Source organism: Leptodactylus fuscus, chromosome 4 (assembly GCF_031893055.1).
Source record: "Leptodactylus fuscus isolate aLepFus1 chromosome 4, aLepFus1.hap2, whole genome shotgun sequence".
Classification (NCBI taxonomy): Eukaryota; Metazoa; Chordata; class Amphibia; order Anura; family Leptodactylidae; genus Leptodactylus; species Leptodactylus fuscus.
The window spans coordinates 85,723,435-85,750,971 of record NC_134268.1 but is presented as its reverse complement, the minus strand read 5'-3'; the positions used below and the strand labels follow the sequence as shown (position 1 = coordinate 85,750,971).

General features: G+C 40.8%; 1 protein-coding gene across 2 annotated transcripts; it reads right to left on the bottom strand.

Annotated features, from left to right (window-relative positions):
* Positions 1-298: 298 nt before the first annotated feature.
* LOC142200392 (serpin B6-like) lies at positions 299-24,954 on the bottom strand. 2 transcript variants are annotated; one of them, XM_075270730.1, is made up of 7 exons: positions 24,880-24,954; positions 15,350-15,527; positions 12,678-12,815; positions 11,463-11,580; positions 11,064-11,206; positions 7,890-8,057; positions 299-1,370 (listed from the first exon to the last, which is right to left on the bottom strand). In XM_075270730.1, the coding sequence occupies exons 2-7, from the start codon at positions 15,515-15,517 to the stop codon at positions 966-968; spliced, it is 1,140 nt and encodes a 379-aa protein (XP_075126831.1). In that variant the 5' UTR covers positions 15,518-15,527; positions 24,880-24,954; the 3' UTR covers positions 299-965. The 2 variants fall into 2 exon arrangements, with proteins under 2 accessions (XP_075126831.1, XP_075126832.1); XM_075270731.1 differs by lacking the exon at positions 299-1,370 and adding an exon at positions 3,814-5,063.
* Positions 24,955-27,537: the final 2,583 nt, after the last annotated feature.

Below are 27,537 nucleotides of genomic sequence, written 5' to 3'. Positions count from 1 at the left end.
CAGGATTTTGAGGCGGCTATGGCTTCAAAATCCTGACCAAAATACTCTGTGAGGCGGTGTTCACACAGAGTTTTTTTTTGGTCAGGAAACTGACTCAAATTCCTCCTCCAAAAAACATCTCACCATACAGTTCTATGGTGAGATGTTTTTAGGAGGAGGAATTTGAGTGTGTAAACGCAGCCTATGGGTGCATTCACACTGAGTAAACGCTAGCTTATTTTGTAGAGTAAAATTACACTTGTAAATTTTGCTATCCCATTGACTTCAATGATATTTTTTTACAAGTGTAAAAATACGCCTGTAAAAAATACGCCTGTAAAATGTCATTGAAGTCAATGGGATAGCAAAATTTACAAGTGTAATTTTACTCTACAAAATAAGCTAGCGTTTACTCAGTGTGAATGCACCCTTAATAGTTGCGATCAAGGTTTTAAACCAATAATGAACAGACATGACTATATGCCAGTGTATTACGTATCTGTCATTACTGATGTGAGTGACAGACAATAGGACAAGACATCCCTGCGGTCCATGAAGGCCACCCCTTTAATTACGCTACATTAAGTAGTGTGAGTGGCAATGATATAATGTTAGATACTCTTGTGACAAGCAAATAGGTTTCTAATCTTTAGTACACAAAAAGCCCTAGTTTGATATTGCATAGTGCTTTGACTAAGGTTGGGTTTACATTTCGCAAATGGATTTATGATGTGGAATGTGAACCAAAATACACAGTAAATTATAATGCATTTAAATCGAGATGATAAAACCCCATGAATATGCTGAAAAAATCATATTAAAGCATGCTGCAGCATTTATAATCTGTATCGTGCAATACTGCTATAGATTTGTTCTGAATTTGTTATGGATTTCATTCCATTTGTCATGGAATGTACATTTACGTGTTAATATAAAGCAGAGTTACTACTAATTACAAACTAGATCTGCAGTGTGTAAATCCTGACCTAAGGTGAAGTAAACCTACCAAAGAACAGAATGCAGCGACTTTGCTTGTGTATGATAAAGAAAAGGAAAGGATGATCACAAGTGAACCTTGGTACAAACCGAGCACAACGCAGCATAATAACAGCTCCTGTGGCAGCCGCCGCCTCTGTACCTTCTTCATTCACCTCTACAAAGGATTTATGGACCACTTTGGATAGAACTAAATCACGATCTCCAGACATGCCTGAAAGATCACATTTGCCTATGTCAAAGGCATCAGTCATGCCTAAACCTCCAAGAACAGATTCTAGATCGTAGCTGTTTTCTAGCTTGAATTTAGGTAAAGAAAGCTCCACTTCGGTTCTGTCCATGTTGTCTGGATTTGTCAGTTCTGCAAATTTCTCATAAGTGAGTTCTTGTTCAAGCTGGAAATAAACACATTAAGTGAATTAACCTAAAGTGATCAGACATCAATTCGAGGAAGAGAAATTTGAAATCACATTTATTAAAAAACGATAGAGATTGGTTTTATCCATTAACAAATAAATCCCAGTTTTACAGGATTTTATGACTCCATCACAGAGCAATGACAGCTGTGATAGATCCACCCATGATCCGGGTTGTAGCTTTTTTTATGCAGATTGTGAGCCCCATATAGAGATCACAATGTACATTCTTTTTCCTATCAGTATGTCTTTGTAGAATGGGAGGAAATCCACGCAAACATGGGGAGAACATACAAACTCCTTGCAGATGTTGTTCCTGGCAGGATTCAAGCCCAGGACTCCAGCACTGCAAGGCTGCAGTGCTAACCACTGAGCCACCGTGTTGTCCCCAGATCCAGGTTGTATTTTTGATGGCTAGAAAATCCAATATAAATATTGGAAAAACAAAGAAATTTAATACTAAGAGTAATAAGAGAAAATATTAACTGGGATGTATTTGCAAAATGAAATAAATTATGAAATTATATTTCTGTAGCCAAAATTACAATATCAAACAAATAGCGTTTATTAATAATAAAAGTTAAATTATCTAATAAGAAAACAAGTGTCATAGTAGTGGTTCAGACATTTCATTTTGACCACTGCTACACTTTTGCAGTGATGCAGAAGACTTGTACATCCCTTAAGGTTTGATTATCAGTCATGCAAAATTAAACCAAGATTATTAAAATGTACCAACTTCCCAGAAATCTCTTACCAGTTTTACTGCATCCATCTTCCAAGAATAATTCTAGAAAGCACATTAAAGGGATTTTCCTGGACTAATTTTCAACCTAACATTAGTCATAAGTATTTGTTCAATGGGGGTCGGACACTGGGACCCCTACAGATCAGATGATTGAAGAGACCGCAGCATTCAGTTAAACGCTTTGGCTTCTTCACTGAATACCAAGCACAGCATCATAAATACCGTAGGATATTACTTAGTTGAATGGTACTGAACAGTTGCTGTAGGTTTTGACTGAATGTGACAACAATGGCTCAGGAAAGAAGGTGCAGTGGTTGTGAAAGCGATTCAGTGGAGGTCCTCAACAGACTGGGACCAAAATCTTCAGAAGGTTTGGCAAGGAGAAGCACTCACCCAATTGGATAACGATATGTTTATTAAGGCACAACGCGTTTCAGGCATTTAGGCCCTTTATCAAGTGCAATAAATCACCTTGAGCCTGAACTCGGAACCACTAAGACTCCCAGCTGCTCTGGGAAGGTGATTTATTGCACTTGATAAAGGCCTAAATGCCTGAAACGCGTCGTGCATTAATAAACATATCGTTATCCAATTGGGTGAGCGCTTCTCCTTGCCAAACCTTCTGAGGATTTTGGTCCCAGTCTGTTGATGCCTCTACGTCCCAGTGACGTTTCTTCCAGCTGCTTCCCTCTAGGTTTCTAACATCTTTTTAAATGTTGGGGTTGGTGTGTCCTACACAACCCCCTAAGGTGAGCGGCTCAACATTTGCTTACCTTTACTCATACTTGTGCTGAATTTACTACACTAGGGTCGGCTCGGTGCCGTATTTTTCTTCTTATCTTGTTTCAGTGGCTATCATCACTGTGATCAGTGTGGGGCTAAGAATGCACGATCAATATGCAAGTCCCAGAAAACTTCTTCAGGGACTACACACTTGTGAAAGGATCAAAAGTCCATAAGCTAATGCAGACACCAAAGGGGACCTGTGCAAGAACAGTATATGGGTCCTTTGTTCTCAAAAAGCTCAGCATAAAGCCCCTCCTTGTCGTAGGTCTCAAAAAATCCACCAGTAATCAGGAGCTATAAAGTTTAGCGGTGCACTCCCCTTACCTTTAGGGCTATGATGCAACACCACAAGTTGCTCATATAGTAAAGTAGGCTTGTTTTTTTTTTATATATATATATATATATATATATATATATATATATATATATATATATATATATATATACATACACACACACACACGAGTTACAGGTGTCATAATATGGCAACTCCAAGAATTTTTACTTAATAAGATAACCTGACATCTTAATGCCTACAAACCATTGTGGATGGCGAGCCGGGTTTTGGTAACATTGTTGTCACAGATGATCTCACTCCTCATCTCTTTCGTAAACTTTTTCTTTAACTTATACCATTTATATTTCCTTTCTTTAGTTCTACCTTTTATTAGTTGTTCCTCTCATAAAGCAGTACGGGTAGAAATAACCAGTATGACTATCACTGTGCAGCAAGTATTAGTATGAAACTAAGACAAAAGAGAAGTTAAACCTTATGTTAGCAACTGCTAGACCTGCAACACTGGCCTATTTTGGAAAAACATGTGGGAACTATTACACAAAACTAAAAAAAAAAAAAAAAATAAAAAAAAAAAATAAAAAAATTGTAAATCGTATCACACAGGATATTTATTGTGGACTTCAACTATTACAAGTATAAGAACACATTACCTACAATAATGGATCAAACAAGTGTGTCAATACAAATTAAGGCGTGTCAAACAGAAAAAGTCATATCCAGAAATAGTGCAATTATTCAGAAGAATAAAATATTTGGTTTTCATAGTAAGAGTAACCTGCCAAGTCCCATATATAAATATATCACAGCATATAGAGGCCATACTGTAATAAGTTATTCTACAATAACCAGGTCATTACATACTTTTATGACACAGGACACCATTGAGATAATATACTACCGTTGGGCAGTAAGTTTATCATTGATGGTATGATAAGTCAATGGTATAACAGACAATGCCATTGTACAGTTGAGTAGGTAGCCTTTCCTATAAATGAGTTAAAAATGCAGATGAAATTCATTCTTCATAAAATCCCTCATTCTTCAGTATCATTTAGGCTTCATTTACAACAGAGTTTAGTTGATACACACATAAAACAGCTAAACATGGTTATGCACATTTGTTTAGAAAACCCCTTTAGGCTGAGGCCCCACATTGGGGAAACGCATATTTTTATGTTGAAGACTTTGCTGAATTTTTTTTGAGCCATAACCAGGAGTGGATTGAGTAAAAGGTAGAATTGTAAGAACTTCATACATATTTCCTATTCCTTTAGATAAGATAAAGTTTTGGCTAAAAAACCCCAAAGAAAAACACCCGCAACAAAAGAAGCAGCGTTTCCGCAACGTGAGGCCGTAGCCTCAAGCTCTGTATAAGGATATTTCAGAATATATGATTGGTTAACCTGTATTGTAGGTGGAGTGCCCCTTAATAATTTTCTCAAGGTGCAGAATATCTACCAGCAAACAAAATGTTGCGGGTTTGCTTATGAGTGATAAAGAACAGGAAAGGATGGTCACATATAATCTTTGGTACAATCATTATACAGCGGAGCATCATAATCCCCGCAGTGGCTGCAGCAGCCTCTGTACCCTCCTCGTTCACCTCCACAAAAGACTTGTGCACTACTTTAGACAGGACTAGTTCATTATTGCTAGACATTCCTGAGAAATCAGATGTGCTGGCAAAGGCATCAGGCATTCCCATGTCACAAAGTACAGATTTCAGATCATAATTTTCTTCTAGCTTAAACTTTGGCAAATGCAACTCCATTTCTGTAATGTCCATTCTTTCTGGGTCTGTCCATTCCAAAAATTTGCTATATGTTAACTCATTTTCCAGCTGAAAAGAATAAAACATTGCAATAATTATGTTACAAAGGTTTACTGGTGATTTAGAAAGTACGCATGTGAAAGGACAGCATGCCAAGCCACTGGCTCAGGGCAAAGATCCCTTAAATTTAAAGATTTTAGGACAGAGAAAGTGTTAGGAAAAGGACAGGTATTATGCTGGTTATACATGCTACACTGCATGTTGGGTCGGCAGACATCTACCCTTCAGGAGTCTAGCTAAAGATTCTTAATTCCAGATGCAAAAAAGTTCTGTTTGGGCTCCTGCACAACTTTTGCTCACACCCTCCATCTGCAGCTCATCTGTAGCTTTCAGGAGCAGCGCTGATCTCTTGATGATCCATCAGTGTAGCACTAGCATTCAGGTTTGTAAGGTTCTTAAAGAGGGTTTTCTGATCCCAATGACATTTTTGATACTGATGACCATCTGATCTGTGGTGGTCTAACATCCAGACCCCACACAGATCTGCTCATCCAGCTGCCTTTGGGTGTTGGAATCTACAGCAGTAGAATGGGAGAGGAAACAGTGTACTCCTATTCAAGTAAGCCCCGCCCACTATATAGTGGTGGCACTAGGAATTGCAGCTCTGCTTCTATTACTTGAATAGGAAAAGGCTGATTCAGTTCTCTTCCACTGTTGAATGCTAGAAGCTACCAGATCAGCAGATCTACATGGGTACAGGTATCATAGCACCACAGATTATACACCGATGAACAATCCTGTGGATTAGCCTAAAAATCACCATTTTAAAAAAACAAACAAAAAAAAAAACAACATCTAGGGCCAGAAAACCCCTTTAAATCAGATTAGATGGTACAAGTCCCAAGATATAAGTTTTGCCTTTTGTTGTTCTAACATGGCATGCTTGGATACAGCAACTATGTGAAAAAGTATACCCCTATAATGGATTCACCAAATAATGGACAGACTCCAGTTCTTACAGTTCATTTGCATCCGATGACATCTTCTCCTGTACAGCTAAGCAGTTTCTTTCATACAGTAAGGCAGTAACAATACTGTAACACTGTTCCAGCCTTCTGTATTTTTCTCTACTTTCTTTTCCATCTGCCGACATACTGCTACTATTGGCATTAAAGGGTTAAAGACTAGAGATGAGCGACTACTGTTCGGATAAGCCGATCCAAACAGGACGCTCGCATAGAAATGAATGGACGTAGCCGGCACGCGGGGGGTTAAGCGGCCGGCCGACGTCAAAGCGGAAGTACCAGGTGCATCCATTCATTTCTATGGAGCGTGCTGTTCGGATCGACTGATCCGAACAGTACTTGCTCATCTCTATTAAAGACCTTCTAACAGGATTAGGGGCCTGCCAAGTTCAGAGAACAAGGGAGATGGTTTATGGGCTGACAGGCATCAAGAGAGATCACAGAGGTTCAATTAGTTTGGCGAGAGGACTAGTGGCCTCCTGGCTGTATAGCCACCATCACAGCTGTAACCCCCAGCACTACACAACTGTTCCCCAGACTTTCCAATACATCCATGACTTGGCCACGTATACAAGTTTATTTCAATAAAGAGAGGGTGGTTACATTTCTGCCAGACAATTTTGGCAGAAACTCTTAAAGAAATTTCCAGAAAGAAAGTCAATATACTCGATTCTAACTTTCTTCATTGGCAGATGCTGAGAGAAAACTAAGCTGCGCCTAATCATATTAAACTGTTGATAAAAATGATAACCTTTATGCCCCTTCTACCTCATAGATTGTAATCTCTTGTGATCAGGAGCCCCATTCCCATTGTGTGAATGGATTTATTACTTTGTACTGTATGATTTAGTGCTGGGGAACACACTAGCACTGTATAAATAAAAATGTATTATAAAAAGAGAAAAAAGTATAAAAGCAGTAAATCATACAAAAGCCAAATACTGAAAATAATAATAATACATTTTATTTATATAGCGCCAACATATTCCGCAGCGTTGTACAATTTGTAGGGTTCAAGTACAGACATAAAGACACATTACAAAGAAATAGTCACTTCACACAATGGGACTGAGGGCCCTGCTCACAAGAGCTTACAATCTATGAGGTAGAGGGGGTGACACAAGAGGTAGCAGGGGCGGCATCGGAGGTAGCATTTGTTATACAGCGGTCAGACAATTTTGTAATAGAGGTCACTGTAATTACACAAACATAATGAGCCGTCACCAGTTGTGTCCTTTAACGTGCAGATGGTGCCTGGGTATTTAAGGTTAGCCTGAAACGGCATCATATAGTGTGGGGTAATATCAAACCTTGTAGGACTCTGTCCAGATTTGCATTATGATTTATGTTACAAACGCATGACAGACACCAATTACAATGGGGTCATTTTAGGACCTGACACAGTGAGCAAAGTTTTTAATAGGAAAGATAGTATACAGATGTGAACACAACCTAAGGCTGCGGCCACATGCTGCAGAATAACTATGCTACAGATTTTGCTAAATTTCCATACTACAGTCTAACCAGACAATATGCAGTGGTGACAACACCAAGTAAAAATACAGTGAAGAGTATCAGAAAGACCACCCCCTTATCCAGACCCTATTTCCTGTAATGGATTTTTAGTTCCACCATACACGGATGTAGCAGATTTAACCCAAACCTAAAAAAATTAACACAAGGAAAAACAATCCGCTGGTAAAAGATGTATTAACCGTGGTTCAGAGTTGCACAATATGTACTAACTATATGTTTCCTATAGGCAAGAAATGCAAAGGAAGGACTGTGTACCTTGAACTTTCTGAGAGATCAATGACTTTTGTACAGAAATGATCCATCCATAAAACTCAGAATTGCAGAATCAGCTTACCTTCTCTAGTCCAGTGGTTCCATCTTGAATATCATCAGGGAGCATTACAATCATACTTAATTCACTGTTAACATATGGTAACTCCAGGACTTTGGTGAACAATTCCCCAACATAAGTCATTGGATATTTAGCTTTTTTATACATCATCTGCACCGGTTTGGTTTCATTCTGAAGGAGACAGCACATTTTATGTCACAGAATTACATTTACTTCATTAAAAATATTAATACAGGAATAATAGGTGGTTTGGTATAAGCCAAAAATACCAAACATATATGGCCAATATGAAGTGAAGTCATAAGTAGTAGCACCATTTGATAAAACAGTCTAATGTATGAATCATTTCATCACTTCATAAGAAAGCCTTTTGTGTCTATCATACCTGGTGTATTAAGAAGTTAAGAAAAGAAGGCATAATTCTGTTTAATTGATCTCACAATAAATCAAAGTGAGTGATTAGTTAGATTATTTCCTCACTGCCTCTAAATCCTCCACTTCCCTTTATTCTACTGTCTTTACCTCTGACGTTCCCACTAGTAATGTCTGCAGGCAGTGCAAATGGTATTGCTTGACTGTAGGGCACAGGCTATGGAGCTCTGCCCAATTATACAGCAGGCCTAGACAGACTACTAAAATCTAGGTGCTAGCTTTTGTTATTAGGGAGCAAGAAAACCAATTAGTAATTCTAAAGCCTATATTTCTCCTCTATTAGAGGCACTTTCTCTAGAGTCTAGACCAGGGGTCCTCAAACTGCAGCCCGCGGGCCACATGCGGCCCGCCAAGCACTTCTGTCTGGCCCTGCCAACAACGTCGGAAGGCGTGCATTTATAATGAAGCTCCTGGGGAGCTTGGTCCAGGCCATGGAGCGCACTTCACTTTACCTATTGGAGGGCACCTCTCCCGATGTTTGTGCGACCTGCTCTGCCTCCGGCCCACTGTTTAAAAAGTTTGAGGACCCCTGGTCTAGACACACTGCAACATTTCTGAGCATACAGACTGTCCACACAGAGCAGGTCTTCCAATCTCAAGAACATGCGAGTGGAGTTTTGCATCACAATGTACTTTGCTGGCAATGCATGACAGGGTTCACCCTGATAAGAGCGCTTATTGTAATGTTAAGCAAATATGCTGTATGTCTGTAGCTCAGAAAACTACTGCTGCTAAAAAACATTCATCAAATAGCAAAAGCTCATGTATAGACAATGAAAGTAGAGCTGGCAGCATATTATAGACTGCTGCAGACAGCACAGGGGACATTTTTGCTCTCCGTTTTCAGAATAATCCACTCTATCCACTGTACTCATCAAGGCAGCTCTGCCCCCTGCAAAGAGTTATTAACCTGTCAATGAAGTAGGTGCAAGGAGAATGCCAACCTTATGAATACAGGTAGATAAGAGGGGTTGTACTAAGATTTGAAGTGGGTATGACTGCTGGACCTCCACCGATCCAGAGAATGAGGATCTGGTTGTCCAGTCCTGATTGAACAGTAGACCAAGCATGAGCCCTGCTGCTCCATTCATTCTTTATGTGAATGCCTGAGGCAGCCAAGTGCTGTACTCGTCTATCTCCTGCACTGCCAAAGGAAATAAATGGACAATATTTGGTGTCCCATGAAAGAGGAAATTCTCAGCTTTCACAAGACACCAGGAAAGCAGGTGTAAAAGTTCCAAAGATCTCACTTGTTGAACAAAAAACAATAGGAGGGCATTTTATCTTAAAATGAGGTGGTGCTCGTGGAGGACATAAACATTTGTGTTCTCCAAGAGAAGAAATCCACAACATTCAGTTTGCTTGCAGTTAAAGGCATAACCTTTATTTGTACAAAGAACTGTGGCTATGGGATATTAAGACCACAAGAAGACCACTTGGCTGCCAATCACCACATGTTTCAGTCAACTAGACCTTTTTGAGATCCATTGGTGGAGTAGTGGTTCTGGCTCCAGCTGTTAACCACTATTCCACCAATGGCATGATGCCACTGAAAAAAACGTGTAATCAACCTTAGTGTTCAGTTCAGATGGGTCACTTGATTCAATTGGTTTCAAATGCAGTAGCCAGTCTTCTGTCTCCAAATATTATGCCTTTAAATGCAAGCAATCTGATATCAACAATTGAAAACACAGTTGGGATTGGCATATTTATATGTAGCTGCACCCAATTCAGACTGTTTTCAAATGGTGATATCACTGGAAATACAGGTGGAATTGTGAGCTTTCATAATGTATAATGCCTGACATCACTGAAAGCCCCCTTAAAGGCTTCTTGTGAATAGGGTGTCAGTGCGCTTGCATTACCGATGCTCTATTCCCTTCTAAAGGGCTACAGGTGCTGCCAGAGATTACATTCCCGGCAGTTCAATAGAAAAGAATGTAGTGCACTCACAAGGAGGCTTTGGGGGTCCTTTCCTCATGATCACTAGAGGACCAGTCATTTGGGCCCCATACACATCCCCTGTCTTGTGTCCATAACGGTACAACCCCTTTAATGTCACAAATACGGCAAGAAAAATTAAAAGTTTTTTTAAAATTTAGTTACAATTTAAAGGGAGTCTGTCAGTAGGAAATTCAATACTAAACTAATGACAGTATCTAGTATGGCTGGCTATACAATTTCCAAAGATGCCTTTCTTATTCTGTTTTGCATTTCATCTTTCATGGAAATTATGCTTTATTCTTATGCATAAGAGCTGAAGAGTGTTTCAGGAGCAATTCTTCTTCTGTTAAGCCTAACTGCTATCCAGCTCCACCCACAACTGTTTGAGTGACATCTCCTACCTGTGCCTATTGTCTGGATCAGCATTGACAAGCATATTACTGACTGTACTGTGCATGCCTGATTAGGTCAGGCTGCACCCGGAAAAGCAGGAGTCTGGCTTCAGATAGATGTAGCTGCATGCAGGAAATGTGTAACAAAGTAGGAGATAGAACTCAAACAATGGGGAGAGGAGCTGGGTGGAAGATAGGGCTGTTATCTAGAGGGGAGAATGAAGCCCCGAGAAAAGAAGAAATATCCCCCCTTCAGCTAACTAGCGTAAAAATAGAAAACAATAATTCCATGAAAATGGAGCTGCAGTATAAGAAAGGCATCTTTGGAACGTGTAGAAGCTACCCTACAAGGGACTGTTATTTAGATACCTGCTGACAGACTTACAAAACACTCACATTCAGTACATACCTTATTCAGCCTGAAGGGCATCTCATGTGTGCAATTTTTGTCAAATTGGTTTGCCCAATTTCCTTTAAAGTAAATTGCATTGACAAGTACTAATCTGGTGAGGGAATCCACACTGCCACTGGGTAACAGGTCCTGGATTTTACCTGAACAAAAACGTTAAAACATTAAAATGGCATGTTCTGGGCAAAAAACTAGTACACTATTTGAAAGGTCCACCAGTATATATAAAGAAAAAGAAAAAACAAACAAAAACCAACCCCTCCCCCACCAAAAAACAAACTACACACTTTTTTCCAAAATTCTGTTATTCATAGTATAATTATATGAAAGCAAAAAACGAAAAAAGAGCTAAGAGAGCTAATGGTATAGATTCATAAGTAAAGTATCTTCTGCCAGCACCTTCTGTCTTTTCTTCCACCCAGGAGTTTATTTCCTTCCTGCATTCTTCTGCCTTGGCAGAGAAGTCCACAGGTTGTAAGTCTGCATGGTAGTGTTTCTGAGTAGATCCCAGGAATTCCTGCAAAATTCAAATAGCACTTTACTTCAGTCTGAAAATGAGTTTTACCTGGGAACATGACTATATATGTATCCAAAGCAGGGCTGTCAGCTCTCCAGGCATTTCTGATTTAGTTAATATTTCTACTTACCATAATATAACAATTTTGCAACTTCTTTTCTTAAACGTTTATGGGAATTAGTTATATAGTATTCCATTTTTATTTATTTTTTTTATTCCACTTGGGATTAAAATAATTGCATGTGGACATGCCACATTTATTAGCATTTACGACACTCTTGTGGCTTAAATGACAATAGAAATCTACGTCAGCTGAAGTAGATTTCAGGTGAGTTGTAGGCTCTCCCCAGAGAAGAACATCATCAATTAAGCACATCCTCTGCTGGTGCTAGGAACATCTAAACAGGCATACAATATGCCAGCCTTGATTTGCGCTTCTTTGTTTTTCCTACTATAAAGTAATTGACAACTATGGTTGTGTCCGTGCATAGTTTGATACTTTCCAACCAGTCTTGACAGCTCCAGAGTATACAGGGGCACTCCACTTTGACAATGGGCTTTATCATTCCCCATGTCAATGTATTCATATATTTCTAGAAGGATTAACTGTGAAATAGCACAAAGCATAGTTAAGGGAAATAATCCAGAACTTTATTTTAAATGGAATTACAAGTTTTCACTAAAACACACAAGTCAGGGAAGCTGGCAGGTTTATTTGAAACAAGTAAAATTTCATAACACATTGTTATTCAGATTTGAGGTTTTTGGTGCTAAATTAGATATAGATTGTGGGTTTCTTTACAAACTCTAGTTTGCTTCCTTATGTAAAGACTCTGCAAGGAGTTTGTATGTTCTCTTGTGTGCATGGGTTTCCTCTGGGTACTACAGTTTCCTCCCACACTCCAAAGATATACTAATAGGGAATGTAGATTGTGAGTCCTATTTGGGACAGTCACTGACAATGTCTATAAAGTGCTTTGGAATATGACAGTGCTATACAAGTAAGCAAAATAAATAAATGAATGAATGAATGTCGAGAAAAGATAAAATATTGCAGTCCTAGTACTGAGTAAAGTTTCTGAGGACAATTAACTTACATCGAGGAATGTGAATGACTTCTCCCCATATAGGCGGTTGGCAGTTCTCAGGAGATAAGCTGTGCCAGGTTTGTTGATCTCAGAGATCAAAGACTGAAATGTTGCATGGACGTCTTTTGCTTTTTCAAACTGCAGCACCTGTAACACAAAATTTCAGATTGTGTTATGGAGTAGATAATATATACTAGCTAAATACATAGTAGAATCCATCACAACACAGGGTTACAGTCAGATGTTTTATGGCAGTTTGTTACCCGAGTATACAAAACTGCACAGAAAACTGCAGAAATTATTTAAAGCCAGTTCTCAAGGCAATGGAAAAGTAAAAAGGGGTTGTCCAGATCAGCAAATAAATAGTATTGTTTCTAGGATGAATTGTCCAATGTACTTTCCTCACAGTTTTCTAGATCTCTGCTTGCTGTGATTGTTTACTCCCAGAGGATAAAAAACAAAAAGAAAACCAGTCCAGGGTCATGTGAGGGACACACAGCTTGTTACAACACACAGCTCTGAATACTGCGAGGTGACTGTAACAAGCCGTGCAACTGTATCCATCACATGACCATGGACTGGTTTTTATCCACTGAAAGTACACAATGAATGACAACAAGCAGAGATCTAGAAAACTGCGAGGAACTGATACAGAAAATATATTGGATAATTTGCTGAAAGGAATTTCAGTATGAAAATCAGGCCTGCCTATGCTGCCTAAAGAAACTTAGTTGTGAAGGGCACTAGGTTATCACTTTGGTACTGCTCCTGGAAATGTGACCATATAGAAGGTGGAGGGGGGTGAGATGTAAAAGTAGAGTATTAAAGGATATGGGTAAATGGGACCATTATCCAAGTCTGAAGAAATATTCCTCGTATTTACTACAATGGGAGGCTTGGCACAATCTTCACAAACATGTCCAACAGTACAAAACTACCACACAATTGATTAATAAAACATAATAAATTTTATTAATACCTACTAAAACAGTAGCATCACATGACATATATGAGAGACAATTACATAATACAATTCTGTTGCTATAAGCAAGTGGGGGTAGATGAAACTACATAGTACCAACTAGCCAGTAATAGGTAGAAAACAGATGGCCAATAACAGTTACATGAAGTAGGAATAGTCCTGGATAAGAACAACAATATATAATAATGTATGGTGCAAGATGCACCTAGCCATTGACAGCAGTGTGACAAAGCCAGGAACCCAGTATCTCTCCTAGGTGGTATAACAATGCAGTGTTGCCATCTTACCTACCAACAAGAAAGGAAACGCCTTGGCTAGTTGGTACTATGTAGTTTTGTCTACCCCCACTTGCTTATAGCAACAGAATTGTATTATGTAATTGTCTCTCATATATGTCATGTGATTCTACTGTTTTAGTAGGTATTAATAAAATTTATTATGTTTTATTAATCAATTGTGTGGTAGTTTTGTACTGTTGGACATAATTGTATACCCACACATAAGTTTACATTTTTGCCTCTTTTATGTGTTATAATCTGCACAAAGACAGGCCAGGCGCGTCTTTTGTCTGCTAGCTGATTTTTCAGTCAGCAGAAAATAAAGCATTTGCATCCCACCAAAATGAAAGAAACTTCCGCCATGTGGTCAATGAAAGACAATGGTCATTTTCTACTCCTAGAATGCACTGGTTGCTGTTAGCAAATTTCAGTATTTAAAGGCAAGAATGACACAAAATGCTGGGAAGTATGAAAGTGTACCTTCAGCTATAAACACCTTGTCATAAAGGACTAGTGCATATGAATAAGAAATTTTACAGTACATATTAAGGAATATCCCTCCCTTCACCTTCTTCTCCTAGGGCTGCTCTCTCATAGGAAGCCTAGCAAGAGATAACAAAAGCAGTTTACAGCCCTCTATTGTTCTCTAAACTACTAGTTAATTTACAAATGGACCAAGGATCCAGAAAATAAGCCATGCGGAATATAAAACCATTTTTTGTTGCTAAACTATATACAAGTGTAGCTCATACACCGTAATCAAAAGAACTAGAAAATCTAATTTTAATATGTTTATGTACAATAGTATATATACAAACAGTTTTTTTTTTAGGTAAAATATTTTATAACATTCTTCTGCTTCTAGCAGAAATAAAATAAAATAAACTTATTTAACAAATATGGCTATTACAAGCCTTGCAAAGCCATTAAAAAATATATTGCTGTGTAAAGCAGTGCATACCAAAGTGCTAAATTTTGCCTGAGCATTGGGGTATCAATGACGCTCGTTCCTGAAAGGTTTAACCCTTGTACTTGGATTGTATAAATACACATTTCAATCAACACGACCTGTTCCTAGATGTAGCTCCAAAAATGCAAAACCAACTCCACCGGAGCAACTGTATCACACTGGTGAAAAAAAAAAAAATACAAACAAAAACTATTCCTCCTGCAACCACCAAGAAAAAAAATAAATTTTCATGAAAACCATAAGTGTCTTTCCACGCTCAGGTTTTTGTGATGTGTATACATTCCCAGTCTGACGGTATATGTATTGCTTCACGTTCATGTTTTTTATGTTTTCAACTCTTGTGTTGTATTGTATTTTACAAAAATCCTTTCAATTAAAATTGCAGTTTAAAAAAAACAAAAAACAAAACATAAGTGTCAACAGAAATTCTCACTGTCATTTTCATACCCACCTTGGACATCTGAGAGGCAGTGTTTCCTTTAGCTCCTAGATAAATCATGGCTAGAGCGGAGGAGATGCTTATTGGGGAGAAGAACAAGTTGGCTTTGTTGTCGCCTTCTGCAAGCTTCTTAAACAGATTGATAGCAAAGATTCCATTAGCTGCACTGAGGGAATCCATTGTTCAGAATCTGCAAGATTACAGAAGATCAATGGTCATTAATCTATGTCTAACACACCTAATATCACTGCAGAGAGATTACTATGATGCCTGCTTACAGGAACGCATCTACCAGTAATGCATTCCTTAGTGATAACTGGCACGTCACACATTCCCATTGCTGCAGACCAGACAATTGTGTATTATAAGAGAAGAGTGCCCATAGTATCCGGCAAATGACTGATCAGCACAAGGGCCTTGTACTTATACTATGGCTCACAGGTAACCTAGGTCGCCTTGTGCAATGCCTCATACTTTTTTACTGTCATTTTTGGCTGTTGAATCTCCATCCTTAATAGATGACTAAGTTGAGAAGATACTATTGAAAGCCTCGACAACAGGCTTGGAGTTACAAAAACGGCCACGTGAACCATGCCAAGTTGTTCCAATAACTCCCATAGAAATTGTGACCTAAAGGAACCATACAACACATTTACACCGTTCCTTCTATGGTAGTTACAGAAACAACATTGCAGTGCCTACTCTGCTGTTTATGTAACTCCCACTCACTAATTCAGATGGGATGGAGCCAAGGAGGTCAGTTGGTAAGATACTTAAGAGTCCCACTGGTGGGACCCTCCTTTGCCACTTTTATGTTGTATCATGTAGATATACCTTATACGTGCGATACAGGAATTGTCCTTTCAGTCTCAGGTTTCCACGAGTTAGTGGGTTGGGACTAACTGCTATGATGGCTTCCATATAAAGCACATGGGAACAATAGGGGTTTTTGCAACACTTCTCTCCTTACACTATTCTTGACATAATGAATACAATATAGATTGCAATTTTAAAAGTATCATGTTAAATTATATCATAAAATCTAACCAGGATTTTAAACCTGTAGCATATTCATTCATATCACAGTTTTTCACACAAATTTCTCCCTGTGCAATGCATTTCTTCTACTGAGGCTTTGCCCTCCACTCCAACCTAACTACAGACAAAGTGTGACAATGTGAGAGATTTCACTCAAGCAATGAGGGTGTGGGTGCTAGGGCAGCAGACAGGGGTATTATTTAGAGCAGTCAGTAAAACCCTTGCAACAGAAGAAATACCCCAAAAGCCCTTTTCAGTTAATTTGTATAAGAATAACTTTCACATGGAGCTACAAGTGCACTGGGATGTTCTGTGAAGCTTTCTCTGGATTTTGGACATAAGTCATGTATGGCACTCTAGTGCAGATCTTTTTACACAGTCCTTATGTTGGGTCACTGTTGACCATGTGTGTCCATGTCTATCAGGTATAATGTTATAATGATACTACAGTTTAAAGTGACCCTCTCCTACTTCCTCTTTTTCTCTGCATTTTACACAGCCCCTTATTCCAAGTTACTCAGCGAGAGGCTCTCAATTTAGAAGCAAGGATAACAAACAATAAAGAGATGCAGGAACTCATAGAAAGGAGACAAAATGTATTTTGAATATGCATACGCCATATCGAGGGTTTAATGTTTGCAGGACAAGTTGCATTACTTAATAGTAGTATTTAAAGGGGTATTCCCACGTCGCATACTCGCTAGTCTTCGCTGCTGTAAATTCTTCTGTCTTCCGGCTTTGTTGCGTCATTGGTGGGCGGGGTTACATATGCAAAGCCAGCAGCAAGAAGTCGTCGCTTCTATGCCGCTGGCCCTGCGTGTGCGCTCCTGATGCAGCTAGGCATCGGACGTACAGCCTTCACAAAGTAATACAGACCCGGCATCTGCTGTAATAGAGAGGCAGATGCCGGGGAGTGTAGACGCCGACACAGGTGCCTGCAACATCGCTACGCTCCTGCCCTGCATGAAGCCAGCAGCGGCAGGAGCGATGCTGCTATTTCGCTCCTCCCCCCCCCCCCTCCGGAATAGCAGCATCGCTCCTGCCGCTGCTGGCTTCATGCAGGGCAGGAGCGTAGCGATGTTGCAGGCACTTGTGTCAGCGTCTACACTCCCCGGCATCTGCCTCTCTATTACAGCAGATGCCGGGTCTGTATTACAGACACAGCACAGAGAAAAATCGCTCAGAGTAGAACAGTACAGAGCTATATAATACTGTCACCCAAGAACAAACAATGCAAGGCCCAATAGAGAACTCAGCATCAGTGACTCAAATTTAACTAGAACAAAAAGGAAGAGGGGCATCCAAGAGGAAGGGAGGAGGTAGTAACAACTGGCTGCACTCCAGCAAAGGTCATCGCCTCATGGTACACACCCAAAACATGTAGGCTGCTTGGATTTTAATCCAAGTATTTTACTGCACATACCTGAATAATACAGGGTGGGGATGGGCTCATTACATTAAAAGAGGTTGACTAGGAATTACTGGAAACTCAGGGACAGATGTACAAGTATTGGTGCCAGTTTCTTCTTGTGCTGGGCCTGGAGAGGTTTATATGAATGTCAAGATCAATCACTGGCCTTAGCGATCACTGGATGTCACTCAAGTATATCACCGGTTCCTTACTGATCTCAAGTCTCAGCAATAATGTGGGCTTCTCTGCTTCAGGCACAGCGAGCCCCAGCGTAGGAGGGAAGAGGGGGCGAGACTGTACAGAGCTTTGGAAGTAGGTAAATAAGATTTTTTTGTGTTACAACAACCTCTGAGTTTTCTACAATTCCTGAATAACCCCTTTATTATTAAACAGATTTCCTGGGGATTAAGCAAATGTACGCAACAAGGAGGAAGGGGTTAAAACTACACTCACAGTGTATTACAACCGGATCACAGAACAGGCAAGAAGAGGAGCCCTGACCCTAATTCTGTTGCAGACTATATTCGGCCTGTGGTGTACAAGCTGTGGTACTTGAGCAGTAAGTATTAGTACAATATTTACCTCTCTTCTCCACATCGCCTCCAACTCCGTTCTGCAGGACAAGGATGCGATTGGGGAACACTCTTGCATGAGCCACTCTATGAGGAACATTATATTGTATAGGGGTCATTATATGGTGGACATTATATTGTATAGGGCCCATTATGCTGAATACAAACACTGATGAGTACCATTATACTGTGTGGGACATAAAGGAGAATATAAAGGTATGTTCCCGGCCTCCTGGCTGCCATAGCAACTCCTTAGAACCCGTGATCTAATTGGTGGGAATCCAAGGGGGTGACAGCCTCAATAGCGACGTCAGCACAAATAGTACATGACTGGAGTGGTCCAGCGCCGCACCTCCCATGAGGCAACCTGAAGCGAGCGCTTCAGGCGGCGCTATGCCAGGGCCTCAGGGAGGGCGGCATTTTTGGTTACCTAAGCCAGTCCAGGACAAGCAGGTCCTGCTCTCCGCCGGCGAACGGCACTAAGCCCTGCCCCCTTCACTTCGCCATGCCCCCTCCGCTCCGCCCCCTCCTCCCAGCAGGGGGGGGGGGGCGGCTTTCTGTAGTTCGCCTCGGGCGGCGAAAGGGGCAGGTTCGCCCCTGGAGTGGTCACCTAAGTAATATACAACACATGAGAACTGTAGGAAGAAAGCAGAGGCTGGGACCAGGGCCGGCGTCAGCGCACGGCATAGTCGGGCAAGTGCCGGCACGTGCCCGCCCCAGCACTTGCCTGTCCCTATTTCAGCACATCGGCGTCCGACGGACGCCGATGTGCTGAATACATAGACGATTAAAGCAGGAACTGTGAGCGCAGCTCCTGCTTTAAAGTCGCGGCCCGGCTTGCGTGTGTAGGCGCGATGACGTCATCACATCGCGCTTACACACGCACGCCGGGCCGCGGCTTTAAAGCAGGAGCTGCGCTCACAGTTCCTGCTTTAATCGCTATGTGACTGGAGTGAGAGAGAGCGGAGAGAGGAGCATCGGGGGAGCGATGGAAGGTGAGTGTAAGTGTTTGTTTTGTATTATGTTAAGGTGGAACATAATGAAGGGGGCCCATGAAACTGGGGGGCAAATGAAGGGGAGGGAACGGCATGACACTGGGGAAGATGAAGGGGGTGGGGAGAGAACGGCATGAAACTAGGAACAGAGAAGGAGGGGGCCCAATGAAACTGGGGGGCAAATGAAGGGGAGGGGGGAATGGCATGACACTGGGGACAGAGATGGAGGGGCCCAATGAAACTGGGGGGGCAAATGAAGGGGAGGGGGGAACGGCATGACACTGGGGCAGATGGGGGGGTGGAACAGCATGACACTGGGGCAGATGGGGGGGGGGACGTGAAACTGTGGGCAGATGAAGGGGGAGAATGTGATGAAACTGGGGACAGAAGTGGAGGGGGGGACATGAAACTGGGGGCAGATGAAAGGTGTATATGAAACATATCATTTACGGGTGACTGTAGGAGGATTATACTCTGTGGGAGCACATGATAAATGAATGAGTGGGTGGAGCCAAATTTGCCACTGCGCGCAGAGCACGCCGCACATTTTCCCCTCTTTCTATTCTTTAAAAGTTGGGAGGTATGACGGTGACGTCACTTGCTTCATCTGTAACGCACAGTGTCTCGACTCCCCTGCCTCCTTTACAAGGGGGCCCACTGAGGCTCTGTCGCCCAAGGGCCCATAAAAACCTGGAGCCGGCCCTGGCTGGGACTAACCAGTAGTGAGAGACCAAAGAGGTGATTTCAGACCAGGAAGAATTACACTACACAACAAAAAAAAAACAAAAAAAACTTTCCACGGATATCTTGGTATATAATAATCGATCTTAGTCAATTTGAACAGGCTGATTTCAATTATGCAAACCATTTTTCTGTATCACCCTCCATTCTTAACCCCTTCCCGACATCCGCCGTAATAGTATGGCGCATGCCGAGTGCATAACTATGGTGACCGCCTGGGAGCCGGGTGGCCGCCATAGCCGCCGAGTGTCTACTGCTTTACGCAGTAGACAATCTGTTCTAATGTCTCCGATCGGAGGCATTAACTCCTCTGGCGCCATTTTCCCAGCGCCGCATGGGCACCGCCATTTTGCCGGTGATCGCCAGCGCCTAGAGCAAGCTCCAGGGCCGACGTCAAGTTTCCATGACAGCTGGGAGCCTTGTAAAAGCTCCCCGGCCGGTCTGCATTCACTTTCTTTTGCAGGCTGGTCTATGCAGCCTGCAAAAGCAATGATGATTTTTTGCAATGCATTAGCATTGTAATACATTGCATTAGTGATCAGACCCCCTGGGGTTCAAAACCCTCTAGGGGGTCTAATAAATGCGCAAAAAAAAAATAAAAAAAAAATTAAGTAATAAAAAACATGTAAAAAGTATTAAAAATTCAAATTACCCCCCTTTCCCTAGAACACATATAAAAGTAGTTAAATACTGTGAAACACATACATGTTAGGTATCCCTGTGTCCGAAATCGCCCGCTCTACAAATCTATAAAAATATTTTTCCTGTAGGGTAAACGCTGCAGCGGGAAAAATAGTCAAAAGCGCCAAACAGCCGTTTTTTTCACTGTTTTGATTCTAATAAAAATTTGAATAAAAAGTGATCAAAGCAATAACATTTCCCGAAAATGATAGAACTAAAAAGTAAATCCGGCCCCGCAAAAAAAGACGCCCTATGCATCCCTGTACACGGACGTACAAAAAAAAAAAAAGTTACAGCTGTCAGAATATGGCGACTTTTAGAAAAAATTTTTTTTAACACAGTTTTGAATTTTTTAAGGGGTTAAAATGTAAATAAAACCATATAAATTTGGTATCCCCGGAATCGTAATGAAACACAATACAAGGGACATGTCATCTTGGCTGCACAGTGAATGCCGTAAAACCGAAGCCCATAAGAAAGTCGCAGAAATGCATTTTTTCTTCAAATCCACCCCATTCTGAATTTTTTTCCAGCTTCCCAGTACATTATACAGAATAATTAATGCTGGCATCATGAAGAAAAATTTGTCCCGCAAAGATTAAGACCTCATATGGCTCTGGGGCGGAGAAATAAAAAAAGTTATGGGGTTTAGAAGGAGGGCAGTCAAAAACGAAAAACGAAAATCAAAAAATGCCATCGGCGGGAAGGGGTTAAAATATCCACGATCTTAAATTTTATATTTCAATTAATTACTTCAAACAATAAGAAATGTAATTTTTGCACAAAAACTTGTATTTGAAAAGTTATTGCTACATGAATTTTAAACGTAAACATAAACGTTATTCTATGATAAACAAAAATTCAGTTTGAAGTCTAATATCTGTAAAATATGTGCAAAAATTTGTTAAACATGTTTATGGTTTAAATTTCTTGGCTGTGTGCTTCCGGTTATATGGATGAGTTGATAAATCACGCTGAAGCGTCCAACAGTAGTCTGCCAACTTGGCTGCACTCCACTGACCCTGATAGCGTGACTCCATCACCGAAATGTTCTGGTGGAAGTGCTCGCCATGTTCATCGCTGACTGCTCCTAGGCTTTTCTAGAAAGGCTATTCAACACCTACCTTTTGTATGTAAATTGCCTCAGTAATGTTTGAATAAGTCCGTTTTTATTCACATACTAATGAGCCTTCTCCGTGCACCCTGGAAGTCTCTTTGTGCACTGTCTACTGTGTATATAGCACAGGCTGCTGCTGCTGACTGCTCCTTGCTCTCATACATAGTACACAGCAGGGAGAGGAGAGCTGGCTGACAACTTCCTGTGCACCGAGAAGGTAATTAGCATATGAATAAAAATGGACTTACTCAAACACTACTGAGGCGATTTACATACAGAAGGTAGGTGTGGAATAGCCTTTCTAAAGGCTATGCAAGGATGTGATTACTTAAAAGTGACTTTTGCCAATGATAGAGCCCCTTTAATAAATAATTATAATACAATATTCTTTTATATATATATATATGTATCCTACTAATATTACAAATGTGAAAGTTTGTGTGTTTGGATGTTTGGTCCTCAATCACGCCAAAACGGCTGAACAGATTTGGCTGACATTTGGCACATAAATAGATTGTGACCTGGAATGAAACATAGGCTACTTATTATGCAGTTAAATGCCCGGAGTTCACTACCGCTAGTACAGAAATTATGTTCAAACTAGGCTAAAGGACCCGAGATGACATCATCACAAGTCCTTCAGCCGTTCTCGGATAGGCCCCCGCTATTGTGTGGGCGGAGCTATATCGGGGCACACTGCGCATATACAGAGATGTAGCAGAGCCGAGACATGGGCGGATCATTGCCAGCAACAGTTGCAGGCAGATGCTAATATATATATATATATATATATATATATATATATATTTTGACTATAGAATTGTGTGTTATTTTAAATGGACCAAAAACATAAATAAGAGCTAATCAAAACATTATATGTACCCCAAAATGGTGACAAATGAAAGTACAACTCATCACACAAAGAATAAGCCCTCATTTCACTATTAGAGATGAGCAAGTACTGTTCGGATCAGCCGATCCGAACAGCACGCTCCATAGAAATGAATGGATGCACCTGGTACTTCCGCTTTGACGGCGGCCGGCCGCTTAACCCCCCCGCGTGCCGGCTACGTCCATTCATTTCTATGCGAGCGTGCTGTTCGGATCGGCTGATCCGAACAGTACTCACTCATCTCTAATCACTATGTCGACAGAAAAATTTTAAAAAGTTATGAATTTTGTAAAGATGGGGAGCGAAAATATTAAAAAAAAGTTACCGAGTATTAACGTACAAACTACCCTGCATCTTAAACGGGTTGAACATATGTCTTTAGGCTATTTGTAACTGAAGGCAGCTGTCATTCTGGTGAAAGGTCGGCACAACCACACCCAGAAGACATATTAGTCATAGAACAGCGGTAAATGAGGAGATTACTACACATCTATAAAGTGCAATGTGTCAGAACAAGTTCCACTGAATTCTTTTCCTAAAGCTAAAGAATCATTTTACCGCACTGGACTGATACAATAAAAACCTCACTAGAGTGAGCTCATACTACGGTATATAATATCTTATTGTAACAGAAAGCATGTGCAGCCCCCCAAATAATGATAAAGGAACCATAAGCATGTGTCTTCAACTTTGTATTACATCAGTATATCCCACAGACCCAGGTCTAGACTAAGACTAATATAATATCCATAGTACTGTATACAAATTGCTCCAATCCACAGGGATAGCCATAAAGGCCCAAATCTTTTTCAGTTTCCTGGCAACCTGAACATGTGGGCCCTTTATTCTTGGACCCTAGCATGACAAATATATATATATATATATATATATATATATATATATATATATATATGTATTTATTATAAATTATTATTATTTTACTTCCTTGTATAGCGCCAGCATATTCTGGAACATTTAACTGACCTAGTCAGTCACTTTCCCATATAGGGCTCACAATCCTAATAGCTAATCAGTATGTCTTCGGAGTGGAAGGAAACCCATACAAACCCCAGCGCTGGAAAGCAAGAATGCTAACCACTGGGTCACCATGCTGGCCCACACCAACATGGCTCCCCCTCTTATTCCTAGTCCCCTGCATGGTTACCAGCTCATTCCTAGACCTCAGCATGGTTCCCCCTCTTATTCCTGGCTTGGCTCTCCTTTGGTTGGATAAGGGGGTGGTCTGCTTCCACAGAATATAACAGGCACAAAACAGTTCACTGAACAAAATCGATATTTAAAGGGGGGAAATCTAGTCAAATATATGGTCTTCTGGGGAACCTAAGTGTAGATGATTTTGGGAATAAAATCAGTGTAACTTGTTTTACATCGCTGGATGTAAGAGGACCGGTCAGAACAGAGAAGGTGCTAAATAACCTGCAGCAATTCACTGACGCCGTTCCATTGAACAATCTGCTATTTTTCTTCATAAAATCCATCCACCCATTTACACACCATGGCCCCTGGAAGATTATATATGTAAACTGGCTCGGATTCCCCATGTCGGCAGGAACCTTTTATTTTCTCACAGAAAAACATAAGATTACCGCCCACTTGGAGGATCAGAGCTATAACCTACCAGGTCCATATGTTGTGGATGGATTCAAGAAGAAAACTAGCTCAGGAGCGCAGGGAGAATAAAGTGATGTATGGCATATAGGATCTTATACTGGAGAACAGATGTAATGTAATGCTGAAGTCGGTGAAAACCATGGCGTGTACCATGAGGAATGTAATAGTCACTACCAAAGTACACAGTCTGAATAAGCACCAAGGAACAGAAAACCCTACAGACACACAGTACCTGCAATAAGACTATAGGGCTGTGTTATTGGCACATAGGAACACCAAGCAAGAGCCACTGCAAAACTTCATTATAGGAAATAAAGTGAGTTAATAGAGATATATGTAAGTGTGTGTGTGTATATATGTGTGTGTGTATATATATATATATATATATATATATATATATATATAATTATCTTGCTACAGCTTCACACATACAGGTATATGGACCGTAGACTGCATAACTCACCTGCGGTAGCGCTTGGAGTGGATGGGTGTGAGCAGCCTCTAGTACAGTCCCGAGCACAGTGACAGCCGCAGCTTGTGACAAGTAGCAGAGACAGCAGGAAGTCGTCACGTGAGCGCCCTGAGTAACAGCCGAATACTAGTGAGCTCCAGGGCCTGGGCGAAGGTCACGTGACACATGTATGACTGGGTGGGAGGAGTCAGGCTACTGGAGCTGAGGTCAGAGGCCGGAGTGTCGGCTGTGGGCGCTGTGTATTGTCGCTAGTGCGATGGAGCAGGAGACTTATTATTATTACTAGTGTAAAGAAAGCATTTGCTATAGGTTTGTGTATGTCGTATATATGTGGTGTGTGTGTGCAGCTGAGGACAGTTTTATGTATGTGAGGTGTGTGTAGCGGGAGACAGCTTCTAGACACCTGTGGGGAACAGCGCAGATGGACAATCCCTTGTAAACATCTCTTTTGTCCAGAGAATACAATTGCATGAATATACTATGGCGCTCCAGTGGCTTCCTGGTTTCTCATTGAATGAGACACAACCTTATATGGAATGTCCTGTTGTGGTACTGTGTGTTTGTTCAGAGCATTTTCTTAGCATGCAAATGGGAAAGGTTTGTTTGTGTGTTACAGTATGTCTGCTGTGCATGTAGCTGAGCTGTGTGTTACATTATGTCTGCTGTGCATGTAGCTGAGCTGTGTGTTACATTATGTCTGCTGTGCATGTAGCTGAGCTGTGTGTTACATTATGTCTGCTGTGCATGTAGCTGAGCTGTGTGTTACAGTATGTCTGCTGTGCATGTAGCTGAGCTGTGTGTTACATTATGTCTGCTGTGCATGTAGCTGAGCTGTGTGTTACAGTATGTCTGCTGTGCATGTAGCTGAGCTGTGTGTTACAGTATGTCTGCTGTGCATGTAGCTGAGCTGTGTGTTACAGTATGTCTGCTGTGCATGTAGCTGAGCTGTGTGTTACAGTATGTCTGCTGTGCATGTAGCTGAGCTGTGTGTTACAGTATGTCTGCTGTGCATGTAGCTGAGCTGTGTGTTACATTATGTCTGCTGTGCATGTAGCTGGGCTGTGTGTTACAGTATGTCTGCTGTGCATGTAGCTGGGCTGTGTGTTACAGTATGTCTGCTGTGCATGTAGCTGGGCTGTGTGTTACAGTATGTCTGCTGTGCATGTAGCTGGGCTGTGTGTTACAGTATGTCTGCTGTGCATGTAACTGAGCTGTGTGTTACATTTTGTCTGCTGTGCATGTAGCTGAGCTGTGTGTTATGTTGGGGACATTAAATTGTCCTCGTAAAAGTATGTTGCAGAGTTCCAAATTAATAATTAATTAACAGGCCTAGATGGGCTACCACCCATTGGGCCTGGAGAACCACAAGACACATGGTGGTCGTGTATCAAAATGGATTCTGATTTATTGTTACAGAAGAGGCAATATTTATACAGACAAAGCAGGTTGGACTTATAACATTTCAGGATTGGATGTGGCGTGCTGACTAATTACACTTCAACAGGAAACTACCCCCCTACAGTTACTGTATCTCAAGGCTCAGAAGGTAATTACACATCAAAGACTTTTGTGTCACTTCTTGGATCTAACTTCCAGTGTTTCTATAGAACATCTTGAGTTACACACTCTTGACACAAAGGTGCAACTCTGAAGTCAATCAGCTAGATAAGGATTCATTAGCATTCCATTTCCTGGTAGCCCATAGCATCTACATGTTAATTACTTTTGAGACAAGACTACATATCTTTGCTAGAGAAAGATGGATGACAAATACGAGATAGAAGATATGATTCTAACAGTTCCCCCATTTTGAGATAATTGGATACAGGAATTCATATTTAGGTACTTCAGTGACTTAACGTCTACTGCTGGACCATCCCAGATTCCCCTTATATATATTCCTGTATTCCAAATTAATCTCAACCATAGTTCTGGCCTGTTATCTTCAGTCTGATTATACATTCACTTGCTTATACTATGTATCATTACTTCCTGTTGTGTTATGAAAACAGCTATATAACATGACTGAGGCTAATATGGGGCTATGAGTACATATCCTACAGTCTGACACATTCAGATCAAGATCATATGATGTTTAAAGAAAAAAACTTATTGTCCCACTCATTGTCAAATGTTCTATGCAGGCTTATCGCCAGAATAATCTATAACAGTAACATCGGGTGAATCTTCATCGCTGTTTGTGTAGAGACTTCTTTGCAATGTGAAGCATGGATGCAGTTACTCTGTCCTTCAAGTTTCATAGAAGTATTAGTAGTTAGCAGCACTTGGAGGGAATCATCAAATCTTGGTTCAAGAAGATTTCTCACGTGTCATCAATCTCTTGGCTCAAATGAATAGGTCCCGTCCACTAACTTAAAATCTGAGAGGGAGGAGAAAACTCAAAACTATACATTAGTCAGATGTTTTTGCCAAGACATCACATAGTCAGTCAGTACACCATAATACAACTCTAACCTAGGGGCTGACCCAAAGTAAGTTTGCTATGGGCTAAAACCAATTCTTCTGTCAGGAGGGTACCTTACAGAAGATACAAATACAAGTGACACACTACATCTTTCAATAGCCGTTTATCTGCAGCCCACTTGTGATGGCTTTTTTTTTTTTTTTTTTTTTTTACCAGATATGCCC